This window comes from Narcine bancroftii, chromosome 9, assembly GCF_036971445.1.
Source record: "Narcine bancroftii isolate sNarBan1 chromosome 9, sNarBan1.hap1, whole genome shotgun sequence".
Taxonomy (NCBI): domain Eukaryota; kingdom Metazoa; phylum Chordata; class Chondrichthyes; order Torpediniformes; family Narcinidae; genus Narcine; species Narcine bancroftii.
In genome coordinates, this window is record NC_091477.1 from 34,390,228 (window position 1) to 34,409,290 (window position 19,063).

Sequence of the window (19,063 nt, forward strand, 5' to 3'; positions counted from 1 at the left end):
GCAAAATTGCTCTGTTGCAACTGGCATGGACCTAATCAGCCAAATGTGCTCCTTCTCTGTCATAATAAGTCAGTTAAGAATATTACTAAGACCAAAATTCTGTGGAAGGTGGTCTATTTTCATCCTGGATGGAAAACAGGAAGCAAAAAAGGCTTTGCCCAGTCAAATTTTACAAACCAGATGTGTGAATGAATATTGTTAGATAGTTTAATTTCCCAACATATTACCACATTGCCAATACTTGTTTTGACTGAACACAAGATGATGCACTTACCACATTTCAAATATAGTTTTATATTTATTCCAAGGACTGTTCTGCACATAAGTCATTGTTTTGGTATTTCTGATATTGTCTTGCAGACAATAATGGCTGAATGTGGAGGCTTGTAACTGGATTTGAATTTGAAACCTAAAAGCATACAGTATATATGACAAGTGATCAACTGACTTCTCAGTTCTCATCAAGGATATCTGGGCACTTTATTATCCTCTGGAACCAAATGTGTGTTCAGCTGAAAAATGAAAATTTGATGAACATTCAAGCAAGCCAACCGATATTTGTCAACAACCGTAGCTCTCAGCTATTGTTACTATTGCCTGGGAGATGGTTGTATCCACATATAACCAGCTGGGTGAAACTCAAATGAAGGTCAGAAGCTGTGAAGTTAATAACTCATGTAGATTTTTAAACTCATTCAATTTTTAATCTAACTTATTTATACTTTTTGTGGCTCTGTAGCCTGCTTCATACACCGATCAAAGTGATGGAGGATGGCAGTTGTTGTTGGAGGTCACCAGTACACTCTGTTGTGCTCACAAGACTGCTAAATGGCAGTGCACATCACTGACGGCAGGCGAACCGGCTCCACGTGTTACGGTCGCTGCAGTGGAGCAACTGCATCAAGATGGCGCCGCCAGAGTCGTCACCGGCCGGGTCAGGTCCACATGTAACGTCATAATGTCGTTTCTGGCGTGAGGGCGGGACTTACCTGTAGCCTTATAAGGCGCAGCGTGGGAAGTTTCAATAAACAACTGGAGTGCAGACGAGCCCACCAGCTACTGGTCTCGTTCTTCCTGACTCCGTTTAGCTGCCGCTACACTGTCTTCTTTGCTCCACGGAAAGACTTGTTTTTTTTTCTCACATTGACGAACTTATTAAGTGATATTAGAGAATATAATAGGTAATTTTAACAATATGAAAAGTTACAAACAACTTTTCTAAATTACAGAAATAAATTATGATTAGATGGAATGAGTATTTACATTTGGATGCCTTCACTGTGGACATTGTGGAAAGCTGTGGGAATCTCATCAAAGTTCTTTGTGTATTTTTCAACAATGTGATGGTTCCATTTTTCTTTGATTCCTACAGGTGAAAACAAATAATTTTTTATGGATTCAATTTGAATGGTATGCTGCTTCTAAGATCCAGTCCTATGCAATATGTACAAATTACTGATGAAAGGACTTGGCAAATGCCACAAATGCTGGAGGAATTATGGATAGTGTAGAAGGTTATCATTAGGTTACAAGTGATATCGCCTCAAACCGTGCATCTTGGCGCCTCACAGTGCGGCGGGCAGCAACCTCCTCCGAAGAAGACCGCAGAGCCCACCTCATTGACAAAAGACAAAGGAGGAAAAACCCAAACACAACCAACCAATTTTCCCCTGCAACCGCTGCAACTGTGTCTGCCTGTCCCGCATCAGACTTGTCAGCCACAAACGAGCCTGCAGCTGACGTGGACATTTACCCCCTCCATAAATCTTCATCCGCGAAGCCAAGCCAAAGAAGAAGAACAAGTAAATATGGACAGGATGTAGAGTTGAGCTTAGAAAGTAGCAGATATTATAGTTTAAGGAATCGAATTGAAAACTTTTATAAAATTTGGGAACAATATGTTGATTTATGAATAAAAGTCCATCCACATCCTCCATCTTGCCCACCCCTCTCTGTTAGTAATTATAAAAAAATAGTCAATGAATACTATATATATATGTTAGCAATATTATATTTGAAGAATATTTTATCTTTTCTTTCTTTTGGGGGAGGGGGTTGGGGAGAAAATTTAAAAATTGCATTATTCTGTGTGGATTGTTAAGTTACAGTATTATTGAATTTATACGTTGTATTGATACAAATGATAAATAACATTTTCCAAAAAAAAGTAGCAGATGGAGTTCAATACAGACAAATATTGTGATGAACTTTCGAAGGTTTTGAAGGCAAAATATGTGGTTAACGACAGGATTTATAACAGTGTGGAAGATCAAAGGGTCCAAGTCCATAGATCCTTCAAGGTTCCACACAAGTTGATAGGGTGGATAAGGAGGTGTATGTTGTCCTGGCCTTAAGTATTCAAGGGATTGAGGTCAAGAGCCATGAGGTAATGTTGGAACGTAGACATGTGATGCAAATAAAAGCTCTCACAACTGGAGGGAGAACACGCACTTTTATTAGCTTATAATAAAGGGTAGAGACTTAACAAGGATCTTCAGTAGGGCTCAGGGTTTAGGCAGGAAACTTGGATTATATATGGGTAGATGAGGGCGGAGCCTGGGGGAGGAGCTAACCATCAGCACAACCCATCACCAGTGAATCTCAGTTTACTGCATTCGCCCCTTCCTGCAGAATTAGGGTTGTGATGAAGACAGAGAATAGAGATTCAGCAAAAGAGAAAAAAAATCAAAATATTTACAATTATTTACAGATTTTAAACAATCTGGGGGTCCGGAAAACCTGAAGAAGCACCTCAGCACCGGTGGGCCTTGGGTTTCTTTGGTCTCCTGGTCCCCTCATAGAGGGGGTACAGTGGGTGGTAGGATCTCTGGTTCAATGAAGGGGGGGATGATTCTTCCTCCTGAACTGAATCTCCTGAGGCCCTGATTGGAGGTGGTGAAAAAGAATTCTGGAACTCGTGTGTCACCCGAGGCAATGGACTCTCTGTTTCAGCAGGTGGCAGCTCCCTGATAGAGACAGTGTTTTCCCTGCCATCTGGGTACTTCACTTAGGCATACATGAGTAGTCTCACCCTCTCCACCAGGGCGTTATTCTTGATTCTCCTCATGAGCTATCTTAGAAGGACCAGACCTGGTGTGGTGAGCCAATCTTCTTTCAAATTTGAATAAAAGCTCATGAAGAATCGCATTGGTTGTTGTACAGAGTAGCAACTGGATGGAGTGGAGTGCCATGGGTAGGACATCCTGCCAGGGGGGCCTCAACAAGGGCCAATTTGACAGCTTTCCAGAATGTGGTGTTTTCTTTTACAACCTGCCCGTTCCCCCCGGGGGGGGGTTGTAGTTAGTAGTCCTGCTGGATGCAATACCCCTTACCAGCAGGTATTGACATAGCTCCCTCTTCATAAATGATGAGCCCCAGTTGCTATGAATATGGAGATGCCTGGGGTTTTTCTCATATTACACCCAGTGGGTCCCTCATTCTGCCGATAAGGTTTGCGCCCCCTCTTAAAATCCACTACTTTTCCCTCTCGGCTGAAGCCCAAACGGCTTTTACCTATGTCCGAAGCCACATTGCTAAAGTCACCATGCATGCGGTGGGCGAGAATATACCTTTCCAAGTGGAAAGTGATGCTTCAGACGTGGCTCTGGCCGCGACCCTTAACCTATCGGCCAGGTACCCTTAATGAGCCTCCAGATGCCTTATCCAGAGGAAGCTGTGCCTCAGCACACACTGACCAACTGCAGTCTCTACATAATGAGCTCTGCCATCTAGGGGTTACCCACATGGCTCACTTTGTCAAGGCACACAATCTGGCCTACTCAATGGAAGATATCAGGGAAATGACCCAAGTCCTGCCAGGTCTGCACGGAGTGCAAGCCGCATTTCTACTGCCCCGATAAGGTGCACCTAATTAAGTCATCCTGGCCCTTCGAACGGCTCAGTGTTGATTTTAAGGGACCTTTCCCCTCCACGAACGGAAATACATTTTCTCTCCATCATTGATGAGTACTCCCGCTTCTTGTTCAATGATACCACCATGTAGCCATAGCCAGTCATTTAGTCCTGAAAATACACTTTCTGGAGTTATCAGTGAGGTTTAGGGCTTTCACTGTGTGGTGAAAACTCTGAAGGTTGGCATTATGATTGTCCAAGGTATGGCCACAGATGGTGATGTTATTGAGGTAAGGGAAGGTAGCGTTCAACCTGTACTCGTCCACCATTCTGTCCATCTGCCTCTGGAAGATAGAAACCCCATTGGTAATACCAAAAGGGACCCTCCAGAATTGATAGAGATGGCTGTTTGCCTCAAATGCAGTATAGGGATGATCCTCGGAATGGATTGGAAGCTGATGATAGACAGCCTCCAGGTTGATGGTCAAATAGACCCGTTACTGCGCAATATCATTCACCATGTCCAAAATTTGAGGAAGGGGTATGCGTCCAGGAGTATGAAATGATTATTTTTTTGACTATAGTCAATTACTAGCCTGGACTTATTTTTCCCTTTTACTACCACCACTTGTGCTTTCCACGGGCTAATGCTATGTTCAATGATTTTCTTGTTGAGTAAGCGTTAAGTCTCTGATTTTATGAACTCTTGATCAGCAGCGCTGTTCCGCCTGCTCTTCATAGCAATTGGCTTGCAATTGGGAGACAGATTTGGGAAGAGAGGTGGGGGGGTCAATATTAAGTGTGGAGAGGCTGCATGTAGGCTCCGATTTTAATGGCTCTCAATTCCGAACCGCTATGGAAGGGAGGGGAGCAGAATACTCCAAGGTCACGCTTTTAAGTCAAGAAGTCAAGACCCAATAGTACCAGATCACATAAATCATTAAGCACATACAACCAAAGTTTACAAAATTACCCCCCTTCAAAAGACAAATGTTCTTGAATGTGAGTAGAGTGTGAATGAGATGCTAAAAATGTACAGTAATTTGAAGGATACAGTTTTAAGTTTGTATTCCTAAACAGTCTGAGAGTCTATGAAACTTTCTGTAGATCCAATGTCAATTAAGCATCTAGTTGAGTGTCCATTTACCTTAACAGATCAACTCACCATAGAGTTACTGAGTTGATGTGGTCTGTCCTGGTCCAGAATCATCAATGCTAGGACCCTGGAGACTCCATAGTCCTCCTCACTTGAGTATCCCCCTCCTTCCTGATGCATCGGCAGGCAAGATGGGGTCAACCTTGAGTTGTGGCAAGATGGCCACCCTTCTTCCTCCTCTGTCGATGATAGTGCTAAATTCGAATCGTGGTAAGATGAGACTTTTCGCTCCGTTTTCCAACTGTCACCCTCCTTCGGTGAGTGGCGCAGCAGATATTCTCTGGTGAAATTGGGGCTGAAGGTGATGGTTTGGGGCTGGAGTGGAGGCTGGGAGCTGTGCAGGCTGTGGATTTTCCAGGGGTTCCCTTTGCATGGCAGACCCTTGCCCAGTGTCCCCACTTACTGCAGCTGGAGTCCTTAGCTGAGCATTGAGAGCGAGGATGCTGGCTTCTACCACAGAAGAAGCACTCCCTAACATGGGAGGTGGCTGCCATTCCTGGGAAGGGTTCGCTGGGAGAGCATTGTCACTGGCTTCGAGGTCGTTGATCTCAAGCTGGCCCTGTTCAAGGGACTTTGCCAGTTCAGTGTAGCTGGCCAAGTCTTTCTTACCTGACTCAAGTAGTCGCTGCCTCACATATCTCGAGCAGACCTCCTTGACTAGGGTGTCCCGGAGCTGTTCTTCCTCACGAACACAGCCGGTAACCATTTCACACCGGCACTTCTTGGCAAGAGTCCACAAGTCAAGCAGATAGTTATCGATGGTCTCTCCAGACTATTGCCAACGTAGAGCAAGTTGATGCCTCGCTAGGACCTTGTTTTGTGACTTCAGGTACCGAGCCTTCAAAGCCTCAATGGCAGCATCTGACCTCCTGAGTTCATCAGAGTCAAACATGTCCCTGATCATGTTCAGGAGACTGAGTGGTGATCAGAAGCATATTCGGCTTGAGCAGTGCTTCCATCTTCTTGTTATATGCTAATACAATTGTGGCGTGAATAAAAGCTTTCACAACTGGAGGGAGAACACATGCTTTATTAGCTTATAACAAAGAGTAGGGTCTTTCAATGGTCTTCAGTAGGGCTCAGAGTTTAAGCGGGAAACCTGGGTTATATATGGGTTGATGGGGGCAGAGCCTGGTGGATGAGCCAGGCATTAGCACAACCCATCACCAGTGAATCTCAGTTCACTGCAGAACAATACCGCAGAGTTCAGGTCCTTCAGCTCATGATATTGTGTTGACCTATATAATCTACTTCTTCCCTAATCTCACACACATAACCCTCTATTTTTCCTAATCCCATAACATTGTTGCAGTTCTATCAAACTCTTGCTAAATTATTATACAAATTACAGATTTCCAGCAGGAGGGATTCAGTGAGTGGTCTTTAGTTGCAAATTATTCAGTTGTTCAGTCCTGTGGTGTGCCTACCATATTCGTAAGGAGCACCAGTATCTTAGATGATTGGATATAAACTCCCCCCTCAAGATAACTTTTTCATCTCTCGGAAAAACTATTTACCTTCAATGTGGAATGGGATTGATCCATTGGATCTCTCATTTGTGGGATCCAGGAAGAGGCAAAGATTCCTGATGATACATTCAATACCACTAAAGGATATTTTGACAGATCTAGATATTTTATAGTTTTCAGTAGATGATATATGTTTCTTCACTGCAGGATTTCCAGAGAAACAGCATTAAAAAAATGACTCATTTCTACCAAAATTAATCATTCTGACATTTCACTAATCTTACAAATCCATCAGCATTAATCTGCTCAGTAACTGTCTAATTTTTATTTTAATTTAGAGATACTGCACGCTACAGGCTCTACTGGCCCATTAACTTGCACCACTCAAATACTCCCAATTAACCTACCAGCCCTGTTCTGGAACATGAGAGAGAACTGAAGCACCTGAAAAATATCCAAGTAAGCATGGGGTGAAGGTGCAAACTCCTGACAGATAACACTGGTTGTTCAGTAAGCGAGCTTCTCTAAGTCATCCAGTTAACACAGCTAGCTTATTATGGCCAGTAGATTTTTTTATGGGTCCAAAAGTCTCCTCTGCAATTTCACTTGTATTGTTTTTTGAAATGTATTATACTGTAGCAACTGCTGTAGCAGCGCTACCGAGTAAAGAAAGAGCACACTGCGTGAGGGTGAACCAAACAATGACTTTATTGCTTTGGATTCGCTGTGTCTCCGTGATGGCCTGCTCACTTCCAGTGAAGTGTCCCGCTGGCTTCTGGAAGCGTCACGCTATCACTCTCAGACCGGCGGGCTGCTACGCGGAAATGGAGGGCTCCTTAGCCCACACATGGCGCTAGGCGCGGGCTCCTTCTCGGCAGTGAATGGGAGCCTGCGCCATCTTGGACCAGCTGCGTGTTGTGGTGATTCAGCCCATCTACTCACGTGGTCTCTCACCCTGCCACAATACAGTATTTGCAATTGTGACAAATGGCCGACACTAGATATTTGCAGACTTCCTTTTCTGTTTTCAGACAAGTCCAAATTTTCTGAATTTAATTAAATAATGAATAAATTAAACTAAAAATAGTGAATATTTGTAAAATTCATGCCTACTGAACTTCTGTATTTGAAACAAAACCAATCTATTAATTTATTCTTTTCCTTTCTGTCATCTCTTCTGCATTAAAAAAAAACTAACCAGGTGTTATCATTTGGATTGTACACTTTCAGCATGTTAACAGTTCCTCATATTTCAGGGAGGTAACCACAAAGGTCCATGCATCTTTTTTTAAAACTTTATTTATTTGAAAGATCATTAGTAGTAATACAGAATACATTCCATAAAGACAATTTTATATGAGTATATATATATATATATATAAAACAATAAAAAAACCCCAAAAAATATATAAAACAATAAAAAAACGAAGAAAAAAAATTAAATCCCCACCCACCCTCCCACCTCATCAGCCAGCTCTCTTAAGGAGAGCCAAAGATATATAAACAAAAACTAAGAATATATAATAAATCAAAATACATCTAAATGCATATATTCCAAATATGGTTACCCCTTATTAACAAAAAAAGAATAATTGTCATGCAGATTATATGTAATTTTTTTCATAACAATACAAGCTTTATGCCATCGCATTATATTAATCACTGTTATCTTTCCATGTACTTGCTACACATTTTCGAGCTACAGACAATGCTAAATATGCAAATGCAATTTGAAATGTATCCAACCCTAATCCCTTTAAAGGAATCATATAACCCATTAATAAAATAGATAGATCCAATGGTAACAAAGTTATATAATTTTTCCAAAATTAACCTAATTTCTTCCCAGAATGGTTGTACATGCACACAAGACCAAACAGCATATAAAAAAGTACCAATACATACACCACATCTAAAACAAGAGTCCAAATTACTAAAATCATATTTTTTCAATTTCCCTGGGGTTAAATACAACTGATGTAAAAAGTTATAATTAACCATTGCATACCGCACATTTGTCAATTTAGTAACACTATCATGACGTATCTGCCCAATATTCTTCAGGAAAAACAAAAGCTAAATCATTTTCCCATTTAAGCTTAGACTTTTCCCATTCCGGTTTATCCATATTGTCTTGTAATACTTGGTACATAACAGAAATATAACCCCTTTTTGGTATAGAAGAAATCAAAGACTTGAATTCCGTCAATGCAGGTAAAATCATAATCATCTCTCTACCATACATATTTTTCACCAAAGCTCGAAGTTGATAATAAACAAATAATTTTCAGCAATATCAAAATGCTCTTTCAATTGATTAAAAGAAAGAAACTATCCTTCTACAAAACAATGCTGTAACGTTTTTATACTCTTAGAATCCCAACTCTTTAAATGACTATTAAACATTGAAAAATAAATAAGCTGATTGTTATATAGTGGAGTTAAAATTGACAATTTACCTTTTGATCCTAAAATCTTAATTTTTTTTAGTCCATACCTTTAATAGATGTTTTAATATCAGCATATTATATTCCCTCAACAAATTTACATTCCATCGAAATAAAAATTCATAAACCTCAACTTCAGAAATACAAGCCATCTCAACTTTAGCCCAACTCGGGGGTTGGTCCAAATCCATCAGTCTACTAATAAACTTCAACTGGGCTGCTTCATAATAATTTTGAAAATGGGGTAATTGAAGCCCACCTAACACATACTTCCAAGTAAGTTTATATAGTGCTACCCACAGTAATTTACCTTTCCATAAAAATTCTCTCATGACTTTAAATCCTGAAAAAAATCACTTTGAAAGAGAACATGGTATCGATTGAAATAAATATTGAATATGGGGAAAAATATTCATCTTAATACAATTAACTCAACCAATTAAAGTTAACAGAAGATCTTTCCACTTAATTAAATCTACTTTAATCTTTTTTTAATAAAGGAACATAATTTAACTTTTATAAAGATTAAAACTCAATATTTACAATTATTCCTAAATATTTAATTTTATCAGACCATTTCAGTTTTATAATGTTTTTATACTCTGAATAGTCTCCTTCTCCGACTGGCAAAATTTCACTCTTGTTCTAATTAACTTTATATCCAGATAAAGTTCCATATTGTAATAAACATTCCTGCAAGTGTAGCAATGATTATTCTGGGTTTGTTAAATATATCAAAACATCATCTGCAAATAAATTAATCTTGTACTCTTCATCCATAACTCTTATCCCTCTTATCTGTTCATTCTGTCTTATTGTTTGAGCTAACAGTTCAATAGCCAATGCAAACATGGCTGGTGACAATAGACAACCTTGTCGAGTTGAACACGTCAATTTAAACGATGATGAGACTTGACCATTTGTCACCACCCTAGCAATTGGGTTTGTATATAAAGCTTTAACCCAACCAATAAAAAAAAGGGCCAAATTTAAACTTCTCCAATTCTTTAAATAAAAAAATCCCATTCGACCCTATCAAAGACTTTTTCCGCATCAAGCGCAACCACCTGATTAATATAATGCGATGGCATAATGGTTGGGCTGCTGTCGATATGCATTAACCAAACTAATCAATTGAAGAATATTATCTGAAGCATTTCTATTTTTAATAAAACCTGTTTGATCAACATGTATCAATTTAGGTAAATACTTGGCAAGTCAGTTTGCTCACACTTTTGCTATAATTTTATAATTGACATTCAATAAAGAAATAGGTCTATACAAAGACACTTTCAACGGGTCTCTATCTTTTTTTGGGATTACAGTAATTAAAGCACTAGAGCAAGATTCTGGTAACTCATGCTGTTCAGTCACTTGTTGTAATACCTCCTCAAACACTGAAGATAAATCTTCATAAAAAGTTTTATAAAATTCCACTGAAAATCCATCGTCACCTGGTGACTTCCCATTGGGTATCTCCAACATAGCCACCTTAATCTCAAATTCTCTAAATGGAGCTTCCAGATCCATAACATCCTCCTCTTCTAATGCTGGTAATGCTAACTTAGATAAATAAGAATCAATAAAATCACTATCCTGTTTCCCATCAGAAGTATATAATTTTTTATAAAATGAATAAAACTGATCATTAATTTCCTGAGGTTTGTAGGTAACTATTGAATTCTTTTTTACAGCATTAATAGTCCATGAATAATAATCCATATTTAACTGCCATGTAAGTACCTTATGTGCCCTCTCACCTAACTCATAATAACGCCGCTTAGATCGATTAATTAAATGTTCAAATTGATAAGTCTGCCACGCAATTTCAAATTAGCCAAAGCCACTTTTAAAAAAAATCTTCTGTCACTTCCTTCTGAAATTCCTTCTCCAATTCATCAATTTCCTTCTCTAATTCTAAACTTACTGCCATATACTGCTTCTTAACTTTAGTAGTATAACTAATAATCTGTCCTCTTAAGTAAGCTTTTAATGCATCCCATAACACAAAATGACTTTCTACTGAATTAGCATTCTCAGTCAAAAACAAATTTATCTGTTCTTTAACAAAGGTAACAAACTCTGTTTTTTTCAACAACATTGTGTTAATTCTTCATCTATAAGATGAACGCACCACTTCTGAACTTAAGCAAGAAAAAAATAAGAAAGAATGATCTGCTTTTATATTCCACCTGTAATACCCTTCGTTGTAAATGTGCCGATACTAAAAAAAAATCTATTCTAGAAAATGAATCATGTCGAGACAAATAAAAAGAGAAATCCTTCTCTGTAGGATTGACCCTTCTCCAAATATCTACCAGATTTAAATCCTTCATCAAGGCCCCAATTTGTATTGCCATCTTTGATTTGTTTATACTTTTTGGGGATCTATCCAGCAAAGGATCCAAGACACAATTAAAATCTCCCACAAATAAAATATTTTCATTAGCTTGATTTAACAACAAAAAAGCATCCAAAATAAAACACTCATCATCCATGTTAGGTGCATAAACAAAGTCCAAGATTCAGTAAAAATTTTACAATTCACCCTTAAAACCCTTGCAGCATTTCCTTCCATAGTTTGCAATTCAAAAGGAAAATTCTTATGAATTGAAATTGCTACACCTCTTGCCTTAGAATTAAATGAAGAAAAAAACATGTCCAACGCAATCTCTCTTCAATTTCAAATGTTCTTTTTCAGTCATATGTGTTTCTTGTAAAAAGGCAATATCAATTTTCATTTTCTTGATATAAGCCAAAACTCGCTTTTGCTTAATCGGATTATTTAACCACTGAACATTGAAAGTTGCAAATTTCAAATTAGACATCCTTACAAACTAACAATATAATCACTTACTACAAAATATTGCTCCCCTTATAGTAACTTAAGACCACTATCCCTTCCCTAAATTTTGAACGCGTGAATCAACACCGGCCGAGCTCGTCAACATACCGGCGTCATCTTGTGGAGACAAGGTCAGCGCTGGTGTAATACTCAGCCTGGCAGGAGTTCTCTGTGCCTTGGTGGTTCCAAACGACAAGTCCTTGGCTTTAGTTGAACAATTCTTCAGCACTTTTAAAAGGCAATTTCTTCTGTAGTTAAGCTTTTGTTTTACATTAACCGCCATTATGACCCACTAATGTTCCCAGAAATAAAAATACAACTTTTAATCACTTATATAAACTTTAAATACGGGTCCTTAAAAAACTGGCTGAGGAAAGGTGGAATCGCATGTCTGCCCTCTACGCCATCTTGCCACGCCCCAGGTCCATTCATCTTATTGAGAAAAAAAATGTTCATTTTACGCTTCGAGTATTTTCAAGCCATTCTAATCAGATATTCCTGGTTGAATATTAGTATATTGGGCTCTCTAGTATTGATTTAAAGCACACATCTCCATTTCCCTTTACACTCTCAGCCCAGATGCAGAGTTCCTACAGCAGCTCTTTTTTGGGGGGGGGGCATATTTCTGTTTCGAGAATTTAGACAGCAGGAACAATCATTATTTGATAATCAGTTTGGTATGTGTGTCTGGGTGGGTGGGGTGGTGGGAACTTTGAAAGACTATTTTGAATGTATGTAATAGAGACATAGAGAGTAAAATGTATTTCAAGTTGGCAAGGTAATTGGGAAAGAATAAATACAAGGATGAAGCAACAACCAATAGGAAAAAAGGCTATTATTTAAAAGTTGAAATTGGAGCAATTAAAAAGTGGACTGAAAATCTTTAGATTGAGAGAACAAGCATTTACAAGCAGTCTTCAGATGGCTTTTAAATTCAGACAGTGGTAGAATTGCATAGAAAGAATACCAATTCCCATATCTTTTGTACTTTTGTAGAAAAACATATTTGGATCGTGGAAAAAAAAATGAAATGTTCACCAATATTTTGTGTCAGGCTTGGCTGCAGAACAATGGTGCAGGCCAATAGTCAAAGTTGGGAATCGCTGTCATTGGAGAGCAGCAGCAATCATTAAAAATCCACACCACCCAGGACATGTTCTATACTTGCTGCTCCCATCAGGAAAGAGGTATCTTTGTGCAGTACTCTCATCCTTTTCATATAACTGTAGATATTGAACATAGATTTAACCATTCAGCACAGAAAGAGGTCCTATAGTCTTCCTGTCTTTTCTGGTGTTCATGTATCATTTGCATAAATCCTACAAGACTAAATCAGTGAATTGGGAAGGTTGTGGCTGTCACTTGACAGCACTGCCCCCTACCTAGTCAGAGGACACACCAGCTGCCAACCAAGGTTTGGTTCCACCCCACCCATTAGTGCATGCCTCTCTATTTATCCATGTAAATTACCTGGACTGGATTCTCCATCCTATCTGTAATTGGCCTTGGGCCATTGGCTGTTGTAATTGGATTAACCCTCCTGGTACCAAGCCATTGGTCCCTGCTAATGAATGTGTTTTTTGTTCTCCCTCTTTGCCATTTTGGGATTACCCTGTTTCATTCCAGGCCTAGAAATGTGGAAAGGTGTTGGAGAAACTGTTGGTAAGATGTACACTGTTTAAAGGAATGGGATCATTTAATTAGTGTCCCTTGTAGCATTGAGCCGTGCCTGCACTGAGTCAAGGGGTAGTGGGTCATCATAGTGATTTTTCCTTGATCATCTGATACCATTTCCCACACTTGCATTCTATAAATTTTGGTGTGACCATGTAGAAATTTCAGCACTTTTTATACATAGTCCCTTCATTTCAGGGCACCATAATTTTTGGGACATTTGGCTTCACAGGTGTTTGCGAATAGTCAGGTATGTTTAATTGTTTCATTGGTGCAGTTATAAGAGAGCTAGGCTTGCTTTTTAGCTTTTGATCACCTTTGAAGTCTGTATTAACCATTTTTTGACATGAGGACAAGATTTGTGCCAATAAAAGTCAAAGAAGCCATTATTGATGCTGAAAAACAAGAATAAAATAGTGAGTGTCTGTAGAGCTCGTCGAAAGTATCAAAGACTTGTTGATCCAAACCAAGGCTTTTATTAGCAAAAGACAGGAGCTCTTCACAGGTGGCCGACCAGTCCAGAATGATTCGACCTGGCTAGGGACTCAACCCTTTAAGGCCCAGACAGTAGGTGTGGCTTAGCTCTTAGCCAATCGCTGAAAGCACAGTCTAGATACTGTAACTATATACACAATGTACATTGGTGATAGATTTGTACTGTCACAGTGTCCAAACCTTATGATTACCAAAATCACCAGTGTGGAACATCATTAAGAAGAAAAAAAACATACTCGTGAGCTCAGTAATCTGTCTGCAGAAGGTTTCATGAGCAGAAATGCAGAGGCTGCACTACAAGATGAAAAACAATGGCAAAGGTGATTTACTTTGAATCTTGGGCAGTTCCTTTACACCTCCACACTTTGTTTTTGCCATTACTCTAATAAAGATTAACCTTGGTCGCATCTATCTGCAAGACCTTTTTCCAGAACACTGCAGGCTCTTTTAAAAAAATCCTAGGCAAACTGTAATCTGGCCATCCTTTCTGTGACTAAGTAGTGGTTTGGATCTTGCAGTTTAGCACCTGTATTTTTTTTAATGAAGTCTTCTGCAGACAGTGGTCATGACACTTCCACATCTGCCTATTGAGGAGTGTTTCTTATCTGTCGGATTTATGTTTAGGGATTTTCTTTCATTATGATGAGAATTTTTCTGTTATCAGCAGTGGAGGTCTTCCTTGGAATATCAGTCCCTTCGCAATTACTCAGTTCACCAGAACACTTCTTATTAATGATGTTCCAAACTGTTGATTTTGGTAATCCTAAAGTTTAGCCAAAGTCTCTTACTGTTTCATTCTTGTTTGACAGCCTCATAATGGCTCCTTTGACTTTCATTGGGCACAACTCTGGTCCTTGTGTTGGAAAATGGCAACTATAGACTCCAAAGATGATCAAAAGCTTTGAAGCAAGCCGAGCTCTCTTAAACCTGTACCAATGATGTAATTAAACATACCTGAGTAATCACAAACATCAGTGAAGTCAAATATCTCAAACATTATGGTCCCCTGGAATGAGGTGTCTATGCATAAAGGGTAATTTTTACATGGTCAAACCAAAATGACTTCAAATAACCTTGAATAAAATCTGGAATGTGCACTTTAATTACATGTAAATTGTTTGATTACAAATTTAAGACTGCAGCACAAGGGCAAATAAAGGAAAAATGCGTCTACATTCCAAACATTATTGAATGCACTGTAATATGAGCTGATCAATGGCCCACAATGACACTTGCACGCAGGGTTTCAATGAACCCCCTTTAAATTTCTACTCAAACATCCTGCGAATCCTATCACAGAGGAAATGGAAGAAATATTAAGTACAACACCTGTATTTTGGCTGGGTGTGGAAGCAAGGAAAGTACCACAGGTGCTGTAATTTAAACAGAAAGAGAAAATCATGAAAATACTTCTCAGGATGCAGCTAGGAAGAGAATGATTGTTTTTTTTTCATGTCATGAGCCTATTTTGTTAAAATATCATCAACCTGAAATGCTAATTTTGCTTCTATCGCCAAAATGTTTGAGAAATATGGGAAAATTTAAAAATAAAACATCTGTATTATATTTTTGATGTATGCAGAGAGTAGAACTTGTATTTTCTTTACTGTTCCTTCAAATGTGTTGAGTTGTAGATTAAGGCAATTTAATGAATGCTGTATGTTATACAGGCAGTTTTCACGTGATAAAGTGTCACAATGATAATTATTTCACAAACCAATAAGGTGGAAATTGAGTTCTTTATTTTCAGATTTGAGTCTGCAAAGTGAGACGTGTGTTTATTCAAATTAAGTTTCAAGAAACTATTGAGAAAAAACCTGTTGAGCAACATTACTTACTGAAAGAATGGGTTACTTAAAACCATAGCCCTGTTGCGCGTTCTTTCAATTTGCTGAAATGCCTGAGACGTACATCCAAAGTTTACTCATAGCCAATTGTAAAGAGCCAGGGCAAGATACTTACTTTTCTGGGAAATCAAATCTTATTTAAAACGGTAAGCTTTTGTTTTGTTGCAACCCCAACCCACCAATTTTCCCCTGCAACCGTGTCTGCCTGTCCCGCATCGGACTTGTCAGCCATAAACGAGCCTGCAGCTGACGTGGACTTTTTACCCCCTCCATAAATCTTCGTCCGAGAAGCCAAGCCAAAGAAAGAATGTATGTTTTGTATTAGTTTAATTATTTTATGTAATTGATACTCTGGCCTAAACCTTTTTCAATATTACTGCTACCATAATGGATTTTAAAAATACATATTGCATTCTCATAAATGACTGAATTGGACAACAGATTGTCTGTACATTTGGCTTACTGTTTATTGAAATAGATTAAATAGTAACCAGGGAAACCTATTCATGGTTCACTCTAACTTTCAAAGGCTGCTGTATTTTACGGCACTCTCATGCCTGTAACATCCAAATGAAACGATTCAACCTGTAAACTTTTTCAAAACTTAAAAAAAAGCAATTATTTCTTATTCACTTTCCTTGTGTGTGGTTTTGCTGAACATTTGGGTAGACAGCCCAGGCATCTTTCAATGTTGTTCTCTCATTGAACACATGCTGTTTGTGTGTGCTTGCAATAGACAAACACTTAATGAATTAATACCCAAGGACAGGAACTCAATAGATAAGAGATTGCCTGACTTGAGTTCTGTCTAATGCTGCGTTGATTTAGTTCATCGAAGTGCTACATTACCTTAACCATATAACCATATAACCATTTACGGAGTGGAAACAGGCCATGTTGGCTTTTCGAGTCCGCACCGGTTCACTGATTTTGTGCGGCCTCTTCAGGCATTGGTCCCGGTAGATCTTCATTCAATAACGATGGACGAATTCCTTCTTCAGCTCCCTGAGCAGCGCTCTCTCCTGCTCCACAGTCACCTCTGCACACTAGCGGTCCTTCTCTCCTTCCTCCCACTCAAGTGCGAACATCATGCTATGCAGCTCCTTGGACAGAATCTGAGCCTCTGTCAGCCTCCTGCGCTTGCATGCGTGACAGGGCACTTGGGGTCAAATCAGGAAAAGATCATCAGTATTTCAATTATGTGCTTCCCAGTACACACAACCCAATAAATTCTACTATACCTGTGACCTTTAGTGAGAGAGCCGCCTGGCTACTTCCATTTCCACTGCTGCTTTCGAGGGCATCTAAGGCCGTGCCAGTGGATTCATCTCTGGTGTCGTGCACCTCCTGAGTCTTCATCTCTCCTCTTTCAAAGGTGCCGGTTGCGGTCTGAGACGCCCCAGGGATGAGCTCTGGGGAATAAGAGCTCTCCAGAGCACTGGCAACGCTCAAGGGTTCTACAGAGCAGCTGGACCCCCATAGAGTGTGGCATTAATCAAAGTACTGCCACTGCAACTAGCGTTACCACTCCTCCGGTTATGATCCAGCACACCGTGGAACTTTTTATGCAGGCTCTTCAGCTTGGTCACTACCTGCATTTTAAAGAGGACATGACTTGTACTTATTTCAAATCAGAGCATTTTAATTATTTCAAGATCAATTCTAACTTAAATAATCAACATATTTTCTAGATTGCATGATTGTCAATTGGTTACTTTGAAATCTTCTAAGACAATTATACTCTTGATTGTTTTAATTGGTATCTGTCAAGGGATACTTTGGATAGTAAGGGCTTTCAAGCTGCCTTGTAAAATGGGGTTAACCGGGCAATCTTCCTGGTTAGCGCCCCACTCACAAGGCAGCTTGAAAGGATCCAACCCGGTCAGCATGCTCCTAAATCAACCAGGTCCCTGCCCTACCTCAGAGGTAGTCAGGGAACCCAGTTAAACTCACCTAGGTCTCATCCACCAGCGGCTTGAAAATGAAAATGGCTGACCTGATTATTCCGGTGACATCAGTGCTTGCGTGCATGCATCACCAGGCAGCATGTTGGGACCAAGTTCAAATGTCGAGGAGGAACTCAGCAGTGCAAGTTAGGAAAGGGATATTATAATGTGGTTTAAATGTGGTTCCCAGGAAGAGTAAGGTTAAAATCTTTTACTTCATTTCATCTGGTGAGTGCGTGACGCGTCACTCACCACGTCATCGTGGGGGCGGGATCCCCCTGCAGGTTAAAAGGTGCTGGAAGTACCTTCGATTCATTAAATGCACCTGGGTCCCAGGAGGGCTACCGAGGTGTGGCAGTTTAAAATCCCACCCTGCTTTACAAAAGATATACTGCAGAGCTATCAAAGGGAAAGATAGATAGTTTTTCTATTCTTTCAGAAAGTTTTGGTTTCAAGCACCTTCAGTGTTGGCCCCCAAACAAGGTATTGTTCCCCCCCCCCCCCCACCACCTCTTCTGGTCTCAGGCCCTCAATGTCTGTTAACGGAAGGACCCTGGACTGTCGTTCTTCCCTACAGAGTTCCCATGTTGGCTGCGCCAACTCTTAGTGTTTGCCTCTGCACACACTCCTGCAGCCTGGAATGTACCATTCATCGGCATTCCCTCATTGACATTTCAGTGTGCTGGAATCCAACAAATTTTGAGCAGTCCAAAGGGCATCTTCACTGAGTTGATCTTCCAGCAGTTCTGTCTGTGTATGCATGCTTCCCTGGACACAGCCCATAAATCAGAGTCCTGATATTGCTTGTCACTTACATCTCTTGCCTTGTTGTTTCTAGCAGTGTGGTTGAGTGCTCAGTCTCCTGCTTTACAGTGAAGGACAATGCCTCTGCCAGCCTGTGGTTGACACTCCAGTTTTCAAAGTGTTCACTGTGATGAATATTTGTGAATGCCTCTGATATTTATAATTGTGCAAAATCATTGCAAGCCTGATCAATATAAAAATAAAGATAAGACTGTACACACACACACAATTTGAATGAATTGAACTGTTACATTTTTTTATCTGCATCAATATTTTCTATTTGATCTTCTAAACACCTTTAGGTGGACAGATCCAAGTGGAACTATAGTGAACTAAAGAAGTTAAAATATTTAGTATGAAATTCCTACTCAAGAGCAGGATCTTCAGCCCACCATTTCACTGCCAGTCATCAAGCATGCATCTGCACACTGGTCCTTTTTACCAACACATGGTCCATTGCCTTTAATACCTCAGATTTGCGAGGCCTGATCCAAATACTTCTTAAATGTCTTTGTCTCCGCCACCCCT

The 19,063-nt window shown here is 39.6% G+C and overlaps 1 protein-coding gene across 7 annotated transcripts in view; it reads left to right on the forward strand.

Moving 5' to 3' along the window:
• arhgef37 (Rho guanine nucleotide exchange factor (GEF) 37) overlaps positions 1-19,063 on the forward strand; it is a 148,130-nt gene that overhangs the window by 38,807 nt on the left and 90,260 nt on the right. For 2 of the 7 annotated variants that reach the window (XM_069898758.1, XM_069898757.1), the window contains exons 4-5: positions 6,816-6,936; positions 12,766-12,956. The exons of 3 other annotated variants lie outside the window; for them this stretch is intronic. In XM_069898758.1, the coding sequence (XP_069754859.1) occupies positions 12,923-12,956 (34 nt within the window). In that variant the 5' untranslated portion in view covers positions 6,816-6,936; positions 12,766-12,922. Of the gene's footprint in view, positions 1-6,815; positions 6,937-12,765; positions 12,957-15,812; positions 15,932-19,063 lie in introns of those variants that run through there. 2 more of the 7 variants (XM_069898766.1, XM_069898765.1) reach the window with 1 other exon arrangement.